This window comes from Ctenopharyngodon idella, chromosome 9, assembly GCF_019924925.1.
Source record: "Ctenopharyngodon idella isolate HZGC_01 chromosome 9, HZGC01, whole genome shotgun sequence".
Lineage (NCBI taxonomy): Eukaryota > Metazoa > Chordata > Actinopteri > Cypriniformes > Xenocyprididae > Ctenopharyngodon > Ctenopharyngodon idella.
Genome location: NC_067228.1, coordinates 38153295 through 38171735, shown reverse-complemented (window position 1 = coordinate 38171735; position 18441 = coordinate 38153295). Strand labels below are relative to the sequence as shown.

The window sequence follows — 18441 nt, the reverse complement described above, 5'->3', positions numbered from 1 at the left end:
GGACTTTCATGAGCTGTATGCTCTAATCAACAAATTTAAAAAAAAAAAACTTTTGAAATGTTTTACTTTACATGTAGGGAATCTAGAATATATGAAAGTTTCAATTTTTAAAATAATTTACAATAAAAAAAATGAACTTTTTCACGATATTCTAATTATATGACCAGCACCTGTATATATATATATATGTGGGGAAGATGTTAATATGTTCTTCCAGCAGTAGGGGGGAGCTGTGTTTCATTGTTTGATTGTGCCCTCTTTACATGGGTGGAGCTGTTGTTGGTCACAATGCTCTTCTTTTGTGACAAGGTAAGGAGGGTCTTCCCTGCTCTTTGTTATCTTATAAATGTATATGATTATTTTGACCATCCGTGTTATATAAAGAGATATATTGCTGTTAGAGAGGTTTACTAACGTATATGTGTACGAGACAAATAAAAAGAAAGCTTCACTGCTGTGACACAACGACGGTCTTGGTGTCCTCCTCTTACACCCAGTATATCACACAACGCAGAGACATTTGGGGGAGCACACCAACGAAGAGGGTTACATATACATATAATATATAGATAGCTAGCTATCTATATCTGTCTATCTAAGGAACTGTGAACATTGGAAAACATTCCTGAGGTAAATTTGACATGATGTGACATATTGTTCACAAGCTGTTTTATTGACGTCTTTCCGCGGTTGAAGCACAAACAAAGTGATTACATGAGACGTGATACATTCTGGTAAGTTGCACTAGGCTATATCTTTCAACATACCTTTGATATTCATGCATGTTTTTCGAGATATATCTTGTATTGAAGAGGAAGAAAAGACTCGCGCTCCGTGCTGCCGCCTGAACTGAGGCATTACAGCGATATGACACGTCACATTTAAAAGAGCGTCAAAACGCCATTTATTGTTTGAATTTCATGATAAAATGGACAGAATTTGAAAACTGAAACTTTTATTCTTATCAGAAGTAACAAAGCCTTTTGCGATTATTGGACGGGAGGCGCTACAAATAATATTTGATGTAGCAAAAAATAAAATTGCGGACTTGGCAACCCTGGCTTGAACTACGGGTCATTCATAGGGTCAAAAAGAGCCGGCATTAGCGTCACTATTTTTAAACTGTTAATGTGTTAAAATTCATCACAAAAGCTGGCTTGCCAACCACCAAGAAGAAGAAGAAGAAGAAGAAATTCAACACGAGTGATTTTCTTCAGACACAGTATGTATGAGTTGCAGTCTGAACACGTTTTTCTGCACCCTTTTGATTGACAGGATATAATCGGCCCTGACCATCGGCTGTTTTTAAACAATCGGCCGATGGCCGATAGTGATAATAATAGCTTTTATCGGCTGATACCGATTGTTGGCCGATACATCGGTGCATCTCTACTCATAATAGAAGCGATGCACATGCACGCTCATTTTGTCCAGGCGCACCAATGCCGCGGCAAGATGAAAACATCTAAACTTTTCAGAATGCCGCAAGCACAGTGACAAGAACCAACCGATCAGCTTCGGCCTTTTCGTAACAACATCGAAAACTCAGCCGAAAAGCTGATCGTAGCTGTACTTATTTCATTATTACATAGCTGTTTTATTTCTCATCTCCATAAATATATCTAGTAGTAAAGCTAATGCAAGGGCTTGAAATCAATTAATCCTTTGCTGATACTTCCTCGTCATCGTGGAGAGCGCAGTTCATGGTTGCACAGCAATGACAGACACCACAGGAGCACAAGCGCTTGTGGAAAGGAGGAGAAAGTGCTGCGGCATGGTGACTGATTATATCATAAAATCTAGGCTATATATAGGCAGGTCAGTTAACAGCCCACCGGTTTAAAATTTGCAGTTAAAACATGGTGGAAAACGTGTTCATCTTTCATTTCCAATGTGTATATCCAATGTATTCTCTTGAAAATTCTTTATTGTCAAATGTGTGTTAAATAGGGAGAACCGGGACGAAAGTAACAAAGCGATTTTCTCAGAGCCCTGACTACATTTGCATTCCAAGTTATGACAGCACATTCAGCACGCTGTCTTATTCTTGGTTTGTTATATTGTTGGACAGGGCGTGCAAAATAAGGAGACGTACAGCGAGTACCGAACAAACTTGGAGCTTTACTGGCAAACGTGCAGCAGTATTCACATGTCACATCCAACTGGCCCCAAGCCAATAATCCCACAGCAACTTGCCGTCGTGCCGTAAATCAGTGTCGCAAATATTCAGTGCTTACGTGAATATTACATCCCCTTTCTTTTGAAGAAAAAAAAAAAACACACATTATATGCATTATACATATTCAAACTACTCAACATTACTTTAGCATAAACAGAGGTTGCTGAATTTCACAAAACATCTTAACACCTCTGACACTTAACGCAGCACACTGTGCAACAATATTTAGGAACAAAATGTCTATGATTCTCAGACAGCCCATACCAGATCTTAGATTCCATATCTCTCATAGGGGCAGCGATCCGCCTTCACCCCAGACGAATTACAAATCACAAATCAAGAATTGCTCTTGGTCGTACTGCTTGACCTGATCTGGTATGGTATTGTATGGGCTGGATCTCTCTGTCATTTGAATGTTGTGCTGGTACTTCAGGGTGTAGCTGAAGCATTGATGAGGCTTTGGTGTTTTGCTCTTCCTCTATGTTTGCAGAAACGCAAGTGTTTTCCACAGGCTCCTCTTTTGTGCTGAGAAGATGACGACGGTTTCTGCGATACACCCGACCATCTGAAGTACAAATATGGTAGGATCTTTGTGTATCGGCAGGGTGGACAACAACAGCTGGTTTCCAAAGGCCGTTCTCTTGCATGCGAACGGATTGTCCAGTGTGAAGCTGTGAAAGTAGACGAGTCGAACGATCGTAATACTTTTTCTGATGCTGCTGCTGCTTTACTCTTTTGGAGCATGCCTCTGTGAAACTGACAATTTCAGGTAGGAGCTGCTTGTTGGTGGTTGGCAGTATGGATCGCAGTCTGCGACTCATGAGAAGCTGGGCAGGCGACTTGAAGTTGTCAACAGGTGTATTCCTATACTCTAACAAACTGAGATAGGGATCTTTCCTGTCCATCTTGGCTTTTGTCAAGATCGACTTTGCGATTTGCACAGTCTTCTCAGCCAAGCCATTGCTCTGGGGGTAATGGGGGCTAGTGGCGGTGTGGGTGAAACCCCATGTCTTTGCAAAGTCTTCAAACTCCTTGGCTCGATATTGTGGACCGTTGTTAGAGACAACTTTCTCTGGAATGCCATGTCTCGCGAAGATGAGTTTGCTGATGACAGTGGCAGCCGTGGTGGTGTTGAGTTTGTCCAATTCAAAAAAACGGCTATAATAGTCCACTGTAACCATGTATTCTTCGTTGTTGCAGGTAAGGAGGTCTGAAGCTATTACCTGCCATGGTCTGGTTGGTATTTTGTGAGGAATCATGGGCTCCTTGGTGTTTGAACAACGTCGCTCCAGGCAAGTATCACATCTCTCAACCATGTGTTCTATCTGTTTACACATTCCTGGCCAGAATAACACATCTCGTGCTCTTTGCTTTGACTTCTCTATGCCCATGTGACTGACGTGAATGCGTGTGAGCATATCTTCTCTGAGTGAGGTGGGTATGACTATTTTCTCACCTTTGAGAATGATTCCATTTATCAATGACAGTTCGTCTCGGAAATTCCAGAAGTCACTTTCCTGGCCGGTGTGTGATGGTGATATCATATTTCTGGAGTTGTAGGATCATTCTTTGAAGACGCGGCGGAGCTGTGGCTAGTGTTTTTTTCATCACTGATTCAAGCGGCTTGTGATCAGACTCCACTATGACGTTTCGGCCATACACGTACTGATGAAAGCGCTTGCAGCCGAATAAGACCGCGTGGAGCTCCTTCTCTATTTGAGCATAGCTAACTTCACATTCGGTCAGTGACCTTGACGCATAGCTGAGCGGCTTCCCATCCTGCAGCAGGACTGCACCGAGGCCATATTTCGATGCGTCCACTTGAAGGTGCAGTTCTTTCTGTGGGTCATAGTACGCAAGTACTGGTCCCGGTTCCTTAGTTATGAGATCTTTCATTTTTTGGAATGCGGTGTCATGCTGGGAATCCCATATGAACTCGCTGGACTGTTTAAGGAGCTGCCGAAGTGGTGCATTAATGTCCGATAAGCAGGGTGCAAACTTGGACAGGTAATTTACCATTCCCAGGACTGTTTCGAGCTCTGCTTTGGTCTTTGGTGGCTCCATGTGCTTGATCGCTGAGACCTTTTAAGGGTCTGGCTTGACTCCTTCAGCAGATAAACAGTGACCGAAATAGCGAACTTCAGTAGCACTCACGCTGCTTTTCTCAGGGTTGAGCTTCAAGCCTTTCTCACGAGACCTTTGCAACATTGTGTGTAAGTTGTCATCATGTTCCTTTTTGGTCCATCCATAAACCAGAATGTCATCAACGATTGCAACGACACCATTTAGACCATCGTATGTCTCGTCGATTTTGCGCTGAAATTCATCCTGAGCTGAAATGATGCCAAATGGAAGACGCCGAAATCTGTATCGTCCAAATACAGTGTTGAATGTCGTCAGCTTGGAAGATTCCTCAGTTAGTTTTATTGCCCAGTACCCTGAACGGGCATCTAAAACACTGAAGTATTTCACACCTGTTAGCTTGGGCGTGATGTCTTCTATCGTTGGCAAGGGGTAGTGTGGACGCTTGATAGCTTTATTGAGGTCGCGGGGATCCAAGCATATTCTGAGTTTGCCAGTTTTCGGTTTTTCCACGACCACAAGTGCATTTACCCAGTCGGTGGGCTCTGTTACCTTGACTATGACTCCTTGTTTTTCCATATTTTGCAGCTCTTCTTTCAGTCTGCCCTGAAGAGCCAGAGGTATCCTTCTCGGTGGATAAACAACTGGAGTTGCATTGGGTTTTAGATGGATTGTGCACTCCCCTGGAAATAATCCAATGCCATCGAATACATCAGCATATTCCTCCATGACGGACTTGTCGTCTTTAAGTGCATTCACTGAGAGCACTAGCTTGATTAAGTCCAGGTCCAGACATGCTTTTAGACCTAACACAGGCGGTGCCTGCGTGTTGACTATGTAAAAGTTCATCAGTGTTTCCCTGTCTTTGTATCTGCACGGCAATGCACATGTCCCTTTTACTGTGAGCATTTGACCACCATATCCAGTGAGGCTGTGCTTAGTCGTTGTGAGCTTGCACTGAGCTTGTAGCCTATTAAATGTGTGCAGTGGAATGACATTTACCTGTGCTCCAGTGTCCAATTTGAAACTAACTTCATTTTTTTCTTTTCCCACCAGTATGTCTGCAAATGCTTGTTCCGTGTCACATGACTTTTGCAAGACTGCATCCATGAAAAACTCTGCATGTGGGTCTTCCTCGTCATAAGAAGCCTCTTTGCTCACTGCATGAACATTCCTTTTGTAAGCAGAGCGACACACTTTGGTGAAGTGGTTGCGTTTCCCGCATTTGCCACATTGTTTACCTCTTGCAGGGCATTTATCAGAAGGACCGTGAGCCTGGTTGCCACAGTAACCGCAAGTTCTGCCGCGCTCCGCGATGTCATTGCTTCTCTGACACAAGGCTTTCACTCCAGCTTTTACTGTTCGCTTCTGCGACTCTTTCTGTGTGGTGACTGCGTGCTCTGCTTGATCGCGGGGGCTGTACGCGCTGTTTGCAAATGTTTTGAGCTGAGCTTGTGCAACTTCGTGTGATCTGGCTATATCCATGGCCTTGTCTAGCGTTAACTCTGAGCCGACGCTCAGCAGCTTCTCCCGCACTCGCGGAGAGTGAATGCCAAACACAATGCGATCTCTAAGCATTTCCTCGCTGTCTGCATAAGCACAGTCTTTAACTAATAGTCTTAGTTCAGTCACAAATTGCTCAAAAGTTTCGTTAGCTCCTTGAATTCGCTCATGAAGTTTATATCTGGCGAAAATTGTGTTCGTCTTGGGCATCACATACGCTTCGTACTTGTCGTATTATGTTTGCAGTACCTTTGCTTCATCTGTCGTCAGCGCCCAGGTGTTGAAGATATCTCTTCCTTTCTCTCCTATCCACAGGAGCAAATAACTGCACTTTTCGTCTTCACCCCGTTTCTTTAACGGACCCGCGAACATGAGCTCTGCATGCTGTCTGAACTTACGCCATGCATCTGGTAAGTTAGACGATTCCCAATTCATGTGCGGCGATGGTACTCCTGCAAAATCCATTTTAGTTATTTTTCTTCTGACACCATGTCTTATTCTTGGTTTGTTATATTGTTGCACAGGGCGTGCGAAATAAGGAGACGTACAGCGAGTACCGAACAAACTTGGAGCTTTACTGGCAAACGTGCAGCAGTATTCACATGTCACATCCAACTGGCGCCAAGCCAATAATCCCACAGCAACTTGCCGTCGTGCCGTAAATCAGCGTTGCAAATATTCAGTGCTTACGTGAATATTACACACGCAACCCTTGACGGAGCTGCCAAATATCATGTGATTTCGTCTTTGTTTCCCGCGGTTAGGTCCGGAAAGCAGTTTTCGAGTACGGTAAATAAATTGCTGAAGCGGTACTTTTTTTTTTGAATTACAATTTGTGTTTCTCATTTCATGTGTCACAATAATGATCAATCTACAGGTTATTTAGTGCTGTAATACATCCTGAAGTTTACCTTGTCAGAATTTTTCAGTATGAAAGTAAATCGGGATTAAATATCAGGAGTTCCTGTTGGGACAAATGTAACACTTGTTATTTTGAACATACTCTGGGTTGGCTGAACTTACTCCCGGATGTGTTTTTGGAACCAGTCTACCTTGAGTAAGCAAGGTTTGGGTTAATCAGCTGAGAGTTCAGGGTATGTTTGATGGTAAGATAACCTCGCTTTCTGGAAAACCCCACAGAGCTGAAGTTTTGGCACAGGAAGCTGCTTGCTGTGGCCTGAGAAGAACACGTATGGACAGTATGTTTGTAGCAAACAGTCTGTCCGTTCACCTCTGCCCATTCAGCTGCGTTGCTGTTCTTCAGGTATATGTAATGTTTCCTCAGTAGCACAAAAGTGTTGTTTGCATTTTTCCTGAAATTCATTTAGAGCTCGAGTTTGACTACAAACACATGGGAAACATGACTGTAACAATATTTTACGCAATGAGGTTAGTAGCACTCGCCATGTGGATCATGAATCATATACACACTAGAGGAAGCGTGTTTCAAGTTGTTAGGACATATTTTATAAAGGCCTACTCTAGTGCTCTAACATGAAACAGCACAGTGTATGCACACATATTTCATCATATCAACTTCAAAAGTCCAAACAGTTCACCAAGTTTTATGGTGGTTCGGCAAACCAACTTAAAAAGTGCATTTCTTTCTAGTTTTCTCTGCAGAAATTTTTTTTTCAAGTTCAACCAAATCATCTCCGTCTCTATCTAGCTTGTGGCCAGAGTTACCATCATTGAATCAAGCTAATTAGTTGATCTACCTCTGCAGTGCAATTCCATCATTTCATTGGGTAAGATTTTCCGCAGTATTTCTTAATTATATTCAAATGGATATAATTTTAATATTATTGCATTTCATAGAAATTAAACAATTTATTTGATCAACTAAGAGAGTTTTATTCATATTCTTGGATGTGTAGCTGTTAATTTTTGCCCTAATTTTGCCCTGGGCTACAAGTACAAAATAGAAATCTATTCTGCTTACTTGCACTTTGAATTTTTTAACTTAACAATCACATTTTTTTGAGTTTTGCCAACTTATTCGGGTTTACACTGATGTCATTAAAAGCACCAGCAGACGTATCGGTGTTCAAAACAGACACACAGATACGCACAAACTTGTTTTTATATCATTATGCAGACTTTCCATAGACAATGATTTTTAAAATTATTTTTTATTATTTTTATATATGTACGAACAGCATATTATATACTCTAACCCTAAACACAACCCTCATTGAAAACATTCTGCATTTTTATAGACAACTGAACGCCCTTTCACACCAATGAGGTGCCAGGCAGTTTACCATTGTGGTTGCTTTATATTTACTTACTGTGACAGAGGGCTCTGTCACGGTCGCGGCAGCACTACATTTGCACGCACATTAGGATGGCATTTATTTTTGGACTTTTGAAATCTTCCGCTCTCACCCACCCTGTCAACTCTCCTTCATGGGAAATGGAAACAAACCAAATTTCGCTGAGATTGGAGTATGTTTAGGGTGTCCTCAACTAAATTGAAATGATCTTAATGACCATAACAGCATGTAATTAATAATTATACAAAACCATTTGTAAAAGGTGAATTAGGTTAAAAACGAGAACACAGAATAGTGTTGTTAGTCTTAAAATGTTAAATTACAATGCTGCTGATGAGAACTGATCTTTGAAAAGTCTTGGACCTCCTTCATGCTTCACTAAACCCTTTTCCCCATTCGGTGCAGATATACTCAAAGAACATTGCCAATGAAAGTGAAAGGGGAAAATTACATGTGAAAGCCAATACTCATAACCCATACTTGGAATTTGTCCTCTGTATTTAACCCATCCCAGTGCGCACACATTAGGAGCAGTGAGTAGTGAACACACACTGCAAACCATGGACACACACATCCGGAGCAGTGGGCAGCCATTATTCGGTGGTTAGGATTAGATAAATAAAGACTCCACCTTGCTTTCAAGCAAGAATAATTCATCCTGGTTATGCAAAGTGGCCATCTGATATCAGAAACAGTCAAAGTTTATCAGTGAACGAAACCTTTGCTAATATTTCCAATCAGATATCAAGTACCTGTTGATTAAAAAGATGCATTCTTTGAGCATCCCTAAATGACAAGTTATCTGGATGGAATTTTGCATACCTTTTTTACTTCTAGTGGAGAAACAAATGAGGGGGTGAGATGTTAACATTTCCAAAAAAATTTACCCTGCAATAAGGGCCACCCTAATGCACATATAATCCATTATTCGCCCATTTTCCTGGTTTCCCTACCATTGGGTACACACTACGGTCAGGTTAACGCTCCAGTTGCATACATAATGCACACATAATCGTTCCATTACCGCATCCTCTTGTCAATGGTACATAAATTGATTTATCTTGAACATAAGCATTGACTCCTATTCCTTGTCCTTTATATTTTTTTTATTTTATTCTACGTTTTCTGTGATTCGAACTGAGTTTGTTTCTTTAAACAATTATCCGTTATTTCTGAAGCTGTAGATCAGGGGACTGCCACTTTTTATCTGTGCAATCTTGTTTTTTCCTGTTTGTTTAGTTGGGGAGCTAGGGCAGATTGTTGTATTTTATTTGTAATTTTCTTTGTTAGCCAAGTTAATCTTTTCTAAACACTTAGTTACTTTTGTTTGTTGTTTTGTTCTGAAGAGATGTTTCTGTTAATTGTTTTACAAACAAGAAAATAAACAAAAGCCTTACGAGTCAAAAACTTTGTGGTTATTGTGAGCTGGGACAGGAGAGGAGGAATTGTCATTACTTAAAGTCCCTTATTATTTCAGTTTTATCTTTTGTCACCAATCTCTCCAACCCTAGACTGGACAGATCATGACAGCACTGCACAAGCATACTATAACATTAATAACATTGTCTGCCATAGTTATGGTTGTCACAACAGAGCTACCAAAACCATTTAATTGGTTTAGTGAAGCTCAGTAGATGCAGGTGGTTTTACAGATACTGAGACCGGATGCAGAGAATGAATTGACCACAAACATTTACCAATGTCATGCACAGGGACAGCTTCTTGTTTATTAAACTGGTTTCAATTTTAGGTCAAAGCAAAAAAAAAAAAAAAAAAAAAAATTGCACGTCTTTGTATCAACAATCAAATTGTTTGATGTACTTTAATTTCTCAAATGTGTGTTTTCTCCACTGTATCACAACAGACTAAACATACAAGTCCAGGATATATTCATTCAAAACCTTGGTTAACAAATACAAGCTTTGGCCTATGTCAAATATGAAATGAAAATACAGGAGTATATGAATACAGAAGTATACTATGAGGCCAATTTTCCAATAATTATAAAATATGCATAAATATTCTTGCTCTGTTGTTACAGATGTTTTTTAAGCATTTTTTATGTGATATTAATTTCTTGCAACCTTTAAACATTAAGATCCTCTCACTGTGACTCAGTATCCCTGTGAAGAAACAGACAAGATATATTAGTACACAAGAGATTAACAAGATCCACACACCATAAAGAGTGTTTTATAGGCTATGCTGTGATTAATAAAATAGGAGAAATGCCTACTAGCACCCACTTCAACAGTTTAGCAGAAGGACAAGTTTACTGTAGTTTACAATGAAGCATGCTGATTTTTGTACATTAGTTTTTTTCTATGTAGCAAAACTACATTTCAACAATATAAGACTAAAGACAGTTTACGGAAAACTGAACAGTTTAAATTTGTAGTAGACTGTCTTAGATTCAGGACCACTAAGGTTGCACTAAGGTTCTCTAAAAACCTTGATTTCAGCAGAAATGTCTATCTAGATAAAAATAAGTATTGGTGGTTGGGATAAAACTGACTGACACCCTGGTTATAGCAATTACATCATCACCAAATCATTACCTGGTTTAGTGCCACAATGACACTGTTTTAAGACATTAAGTCTCTGTTGCAGGTGGCTATGCAAGCTAATCCTGAGATACAGATGGAGATGATGAACTGAAGGATGGAGAACAGCAGCAATATTCCAATGATCCCCCAACCATATCTCTAAAAAGATATAGCCATATATGAAAGGAGTTCCACAAACAACATCCCAGTAATTGTATTAAGTGAGTTTATAAAAGTTACATTAAACTATAAGCAGATATCATTCTGGTGATCAGGGTATGTCTCAAAAAGCAGGATGTATATCAAGCTCACAAAATTAAAATTCTGTCATTATTTATTCACCCTCCTGTCATAATAAAACCTGCATGATTTTTTTAAAAATATTTTGAAGACTGCTTTAATGCAATTACAATGAATGATAACTGGAGCTTTCACACAAAAAGACACAAAAGCACCATAAAAGCATAAAAAAAAAACTGGCACATACAACTAGTGCACTATCCTCCAAGTCTTCTGAAATCATTTGATTGTCAGGGTTTATCTGTATTTGTTTTGGTTTTGGGTGGATTGTCTTTAGTTCAGTTTCCTTAGTTTCTGTTAGTTATCTTGGTTATTCATTGTTTGATCATCATTTGCACCTGATGTTCAGTTGGTTAAGTTTGTATTTAAGTCTGTGTATTTAAGCCCTGTGTTTCTTAATGTTCACAGTCAGTTCTTGTTGGTGTATAGCGGTCGTCACATCTCCTTTTGTTCTGGGTGTTGTGAGATTTTTATTTATTTATTTAAAAATAAATAAATAAATAAAGTTCCATACTGCTGCGAATAGATCCTTTCTCACGTCTAATTCAACCGAACGTGACACCGATAGCTTTGTGTGGGGAACAAACTGAAGTTTATGGATGTCAAGATTTTCAATGATTAATGACTTGAAAGTAAATTATGACAGAATTTTCATTTTTTGGGGTGAACTTTTAAGTACAGCAATTAATAGCTTAAAACTAATTAATGCACATTAAAACAAGATATCAGACATTGTACATTTAGTACCTCAAAATTTATACAGATGTAATTTTCAGAGTAACTACGAGAATAGTAGCAGTTTTGAAATGCCCTTGGATCGATTCCTATCTGTATGCTCATCAGAAGAATGGCTATCACTGAAGTTATGGCACTGATCACATTCATTCCAAGAGAGGCTTTCATCTACAGGGAGAAAAACTTTTAAATGAAAGGAATAGTAATGATGAACACTTTTAAAATGTCCTAAACTCTGTTTTTAACTATCTAAAGTAATAATGAATCAGATATCTTTGATCTGTTATTGGTAAAAGGATGAATGTCTCAGTTTGTTGCTCACTGGCTGCAATTGTACTAGCATGCTGTTACGTACAGAAGGGAGCGGAGACACTGGTAAGTGTAAACAGAGTTTATTGAAAGACAACAGAGCGTGCAGGCAGAGTGCAGGTGAGTTGAAGCAGGTGGATATGTTGACTGGACGTGATACTGGATCTGATACTTGTCTTTGTTTTCTCAGGGAGCGTGGATGCAGATTGACGTAGAGCAGACGAACACACTGAAATTCACAGGAGACGTGGAGACACAAGGAATCACAGAGGACGCTGGAGACAGGTAAGTAGTCATATAAAGGAGTCCTGAAGGTAAGCATAACAGGTCAGTATGCATTAACGAGACCGGACAGAGAGTGAGTGTTCAGGAGTGTGTTTTATGCTGCTGTGGTGATGAGTGCTGATGAGTGTCAGGTGTGGCTGGTTAATACTCAGGAGAGGGAGTGCATTGTGATTGGGTGAGTGTAGAGCCTGGCGTGTCTGTGACATTACCCCCCCCTCCACGGTCCGCTCCTGAGGACCGCGGACCTCGACGTCGTGGTGGTCGACCTCTGCCACGAGGAGCTGGTCTGTTGGGATGTCTGGCATGGAAGTCATCAAGGAGACTTGGATCAAGAATATCATTCCTAGGAACCCATGATCGTTCTTCGGGACCGTATCCTTCCCAGTCCACCAAGTACTCTAGGAACCCACCACGACGCCGGGAGTCCAGGATGTCTTTGACTTGGTAGGCCACGCCGTCATCTACAATGAGTGGAGGAGGGGGATCTTCGGTGTCGCCAGGCTCTGTGGAGGGAAGAACAGAGGGATGGTGAGGCTTCAAAAGTGAAGCGTGGAACACTGGGTGAATGCGATACTCAGGAGGGAGTTGCAGGTGATGGGTGACAGGGTTGAGTTGCCGGATGATGGTGAAGGGGCCAACGAATCTAGGACTCAGCTTCCTACAGGGCAGGCGCATCTTGATGTCCCGGGTTGACAACCAAACCTTCTGTCCTGGTTGGTAGTTGGGTGGGTGGGAACGTCGAAGGTCGGCTGTCAACCTGCGCCTGCGTAGGGCTCGTTGGAGTTGCAGATGCGCTGAGTCCCAGACCCTCTCGCTCTCCCGGAACCAGTAATCCACCGCCGGGACGTCTGATGGTTCCCCATCCCAGGGGAACAGTGGGGGCTGATAGCCGAGCACGCATTGAAAAGGAGTAAGACCTGTGGTGGGCTGACGGAGAGAGTTCTGGGCGTACTCGGCCCAGCCCAGGAACTGGTTCCAGGAGTCCTGGTGACCGTGACAGAAGGTACGTAGGAAACGGCCGATCTCCTGTATCTTCCTCTCCGCCTGCCCATTCGTCTGTGGATGGTAGTCAGAGGAGAGACTTATGGCCACACCTAGGAGTATGAAGAAAGCCTTCCAGACTCGGGAGGTGAATTGTGATCCACGGTCAGATACAATATCTGCAGGTAATCCATAGTATCTAAACACATAGTTGAACAGTAGCTCAGCAGTTTCCATAGCTGTGGGCAGTCCAGGCAGGGGAATTAGAACCAATCTACTATAACCAGCACGCAGGTACATCCGTTGGAGACTGGAAGGTCAGTGATAAAGTCCACTCCTAGGTGTGACCAAGGACAAGTGGGAACGGGCAGAGGTTGGAGTTTACCGGAGGGAAGATGGCGTGGACTTTTGGAGATGGCTCGGGGAGCGTCTCTTCTGACCAGGAAATGGGACTAACGAAGAGTTTTTCGGGGATGATGGGCTCTGGGTCATTGTTGCTTTCTTCAAGACTGTGAATGCGGGACAGGGCATCGGCTTTTACATTCTTTGATCCAGGATGATAAGAGATGGTAAAATTGAATCTCGTGAAAAACAGAGCCCATCTTACTTGGCGGGGATTCAATCTCTTGGCATCCCGTAAATACCCCAGGTTCTTATGGTCAGTCAGGACCACAAATGGATGTTTCGCTCCCTCAAGCCAATGCCTCCACTCCTCCAGGGCGAGCTTGATGGCGAGAAGTCCTCGGTTGCCGATGTCGTAATTTACCTCCGCCGGGTTGAGTTTCCGGGAGAAGAAAGCACATGGATGGAGTTTCATGGGATTCCCCTGCTGCTGTGATAACACCGCTCCCACTCCGGTGGTTGAGGCGTCGACCTCGACGACGAAGGGGAGATCTGGGTCAGGGTGAGCCAGGAGGGGAGCGGTTGTGAACGCCGTCTTGAGGGCTTCAAAAGCTTGAGTGGCGGCTGGAGTCCAGGACAGAGACTTGGGCTTATTACGGAGGAGGTTGGTGAGTGGACTGGTGATGGAACTGTAGCCTTGGATGAAACGTCGATAGAAGTTTGCAAACCCCAGGAATCTTTGTAATTCTTTTAGAGATGTGGGAATGGGCCATTCTTTTACTGCAGTAACCTTCCTCTCGTCCATGCGGACACCACTGCGATCGATGTTATATCCGAGAAATTGCACTGAGGGCCGATGGAAAGTGCATTTCTCGGCCTTTAGGAAATGTGCTGCCGATGTTCGGCCATGCTCCGGGAGTAGATCAATGTCAATGTAGACCAGGACGGACTTGTGCAGGAACTCCCGGATCACCTCATGCATGAAGTCTTGGAACACGGAGGGGGCGTTGACCAGTCCATACGGCATGACAAGATATTCATAATGGCCAGTAGGTGTCACAAAAGCTGTCTTCCACTCGTCCCCCTCACGTATTCTCATGAGGTTGTACGCACTGCGGAGGTCCAACTTGGTGAACACAGTGGCGCCGCGTAGATGTTCCAGAGCTGATGGGACGAGAGGAAGGGGGTAACGGAACTTGATAGTGATTTGATTGAGAGCTCTGTAATTGATGCAGGGCCGCAAGCCCCCGTCCTTCTTCGCCACGAAGAAAAAGCTTGAAGCAGCAGGCGAAGTGGACGGTCGGATGTAGCCTTGTTTTAGAGCCTCGTCGATATACTCCTCCATGGCTTTCTCCTCCGGGATGGATAGGGAATATATTTTCCCCCTGGGCACTGGCTCACCTGGGATGAGGTCGATGGCACAGTCCCATGGCCGATGGGGAGGCAGCTTGGAGGCTTGTTTCGGACAGAAGACATCACTGAAGTGGAAATAACAGGCAGGAATGTCAGTAGAGCGTTTTTCAAGTGGACTTTCCACTGTAGTAGCACAGACTTGGATTTCTTTGGAACTTGGAGAACTAAAAACTGGGAACTCAGGAAAACAGTCTTGGAAACATTGGTTACCCCACTTCAGGATCTCTCCTGTCCTCCAGGAGATGGTGGGGTTGTGCTGCTCAAGCCATGGGCGCCCTAGAATCACGTCAGCTGTTGAATCCTCCAGAACCAGCAGCTGGATCTCCTCCATGTGGAGAACTCCAACTTGGAGAAGAAATGGTCCCACACTGTAACGTACTTTCCGCAAGGGTTTTCCAGTTACCGCGTGGATCTGGTAGATCTTCGGCATGGGGGTTGTCTTGAGGTTAAGCTGGCGACAGAGGGCTCCGGAGATAAAGTTTCCAGCTGACCCAGAATCGAGGAGCGCACTGACTGGAAGACAGAAATCAGCAGCAGTAAGTTTTACAACAATTGTGAGTGGTTTCATCTTATTCATTGTGGGCAGAATGACACTCACCATTGGCCGAACTGGACGAGTGGGGCATTCAGAGATGTAATGCCCAGCACGGCCACAATATAAACAAAGATTCTGGGTCAGCCTCCTCTGTCGCTCAGTCGACGAAAGACGAGAGTTTTCTATTTGCATGGAATCATTTGCTGGTTCTGGGGAGCTGACGGATTCTGGCTGGCGGAGGTTGGATGGAAATAACGGCTGGCCCTGGTGCTCTTCAAGGCACAGCTGCATACGAGTGGCGAATCTGATGGATAACTGGATGAATTTCTCGAGCCCGATGGAATCCTCGTATGCAGCGAGATGCAACCGCACACGTGGATCGAGGCCTTGACGATAGGTGGTGATAAGGGCTTGTTCATTCCAGCCACTTGCAGCAGCTAGGGTTCGAAACTGGAGGGCATAATCAGAAACAGTTAGTGAACCTTGTTTCAATTTACATAATCTCTCACCAATTGATGAATCCCAAGCGGGCCTTTCAAAAACTTCCTTGAAGTGGGAAATGAAACTCGACAAGGATAATACAACAGGATTATTCAGATTCCAGAGAGGTTCAGCCCATCGAAGCGCCTTTCCATCGAGTTGAGAGATTATGAAGGCCACCTTTGATTTATCATCCGGGTATAAGTGCGGTTGCATCTCCAGGACCAGCGTGCACTGCAAGAGGAATCCGTTGCAGTCCTCCGCCAGACCAGTGAAGGGCACCGGTTTGGCCATGGGACTGGCGACCGCAAATGGTGAAGGAGATGCAGCGGTGAATGCGGAAGTGCTCGCTGGTGTTGTTACCGTGGAAGTGCTGGTGAATGTGCGTCGAAGTGCATCAACCAAGTCTTGAAACGGGTCCGGATTGCTCATGTTGGTTGTTCAGACGGTGTAGGTCCAGTCTGTTACGTACAGAAGGGAGCGGAGACACTGTTAAGTGTAAACAGAGTTTATTGAAAGGCAACAGAGCATGCAGGCAGAGTGCAGGTGAGTTGAAGCAGGTGGATATGTTGACTGGACGTGATACTGGATCTGATACTTGTCTTTGTTTACTCAGGGAGCGTGGATGCAGATTGACGTAGAGCAGACGAACACACTGAAACTCACAGGAGACGTGGAGACGCAAGGAATCACAGAGGACGCTGGAGACAGGTAAGTAGTCGTATAAAGGAGTCCTGAAGGTAAGCATAACAGGTCAGTATGCATTAACGAGACTGGACAGAGAGTGAGTGTTCAGGAGTGTGTTTTATGCTGCTGTGGTGATGAGTGCTGATGAGTGTCAGGTGTGGCTGGTTAATACTCAGGAGAGGGAGTGCGTTGTGATTGGGTGAGTGTAGAGCCTGGCGTGTCTGTGACACATGCCTTTCGGTCCCATTTTATATTAAGTGTCAAACTACTATGTACAAACACAAAGCTGCATCAGGTGTGTTTAACACCCCGCAGGGGTGTCCAATTCTGCTCCTGGAGAGTCACTGTCCAGCAGAGTTTAGCTCCAGTCCTAATTACACACACCTGAACCAGCTAATCAAGGTCTTTGGGTTACTAGAAACTTCCAGGCAAGTGTGTTGGGAAAGGTTGGAGCTAAACTCAGCAGGACATTGGCCTTCCAGGACTCCCCTGTACTAACATATAAATTAATCATTTGATATAATGCACTTATTATGTATACAGTGTCTGTTTTTACATTGTACTCATATTTATAAAAATACCTGCATGTAATTACAGCTGTAACTAAACTGTTGTCCATCCCTTAACCCACTCTTAAACCTATAACCATACCACCAAACCCAAACCTGTCCATAATTTTACCTGTATCCCACCTCTATAACATCAAAAGTGTATTGCAATGCAAAATAAGTAACAAAGTGACAAAAGAAGAGTTATCACCAACAGATTTCAGCACACTACAAGCTACTGTATGTACAGTACATACCACACAGGGATGAAGTTTATTCTGTGCAGCAACAGACAGAGATCCAGCACTGATGTACTGAGAAATAAATAAATAAACATTTCAGAGTTCATTCAGGAAATTAAAATCAGAGGCAATAAAGCAAAACCATTAAATGAAACTTACAATGAAAGATCCCCAGTACGTTATTCCACTTATGACATAAAAAGTACCGAAACAGTAGACATTTGGGGTGAGTACAATACCAAGTAGGAAGATCATCACTCTGATCATTATCTGGACAGTCTAGATGGCAGATATAAGGCAGGAGACACAAATATAGAAGCAATGTTTTATGCACTAAAGGGAATCATCAGACCAACCCAAACTTTTTTGATCTAGAGGAAATTAAATGCTAAGAATATCCACAAAACCATGTGTCATTATAATTCATCATTTAATGCATTACCCCCAGTGCCTTTGGTTGTGCTTTAAAAAATCCCTTAAGAGCTGTATTGTGATGTTCTCCTCTGGCCTCCTGTCCATCATCACAAATAACAGCATTTTGTGCCACCTGTGGATTTACTTGGATGACAACTGTTGCTTGGTCAGTTGAGATGACCTGACTGGTTTCCATTCTAGGCAAAGTTTTGGATATCACCTGCAGAAATTAAACAATAAAATTATGATTTTCACAACAATCCGCATTTAATTATAACTAATATGATTTAATAAGCCTAATAATACAGATTCCCTTTCGAAAGGGAACTTCTACTCTGCGTTTGCAAACGCTATGGGGGAACGTCACGTGACTCAGTGTCTGAAAGTCAACTATCCAATAACTCCAATGCCTATTGGCCGGCGACAGCCTATGATGTCATACGGCGTGACCCGGAAGTATAAAAGGCGCGCCTGGGGAAGCAGTCATTATCTCATCGTCTTTCGGGACTGTCTGTGTCTTGCCACTGTCGTGTATAACTCTGCTATACTTGTGAGTACATCTATCTCTGATTATGTCTGAGGAC

The 18441-nt window shown here is 42.9% G+C and overlaps 1 protein-coding gene across 1 annotated transcript in view; it reads right to left on the bottom strand.

The window, feature by feature from the left end:
- LOC127518763 (membrane-spanning 4-domains subfamily A member 4A-like) overlaps positions 1-18074 on the bottom strand; it is a 26269-nt gene extending 8195 nt beyond the window's left edge. The window contains exon 1 of the mRNA XM_051905876.1: positions 17886-18074. Within this exon, the coding sequence (XP_051761836.1) occupies positions 17886-18053 (168 nt within the window). The 5' untranslated portion in view covers positions 18054-18074. The remainder of the gene's footprint in view (positions 1-17885) is intronic.
- Positions 18075-18441: the final 367 nt, after the last annotated feature.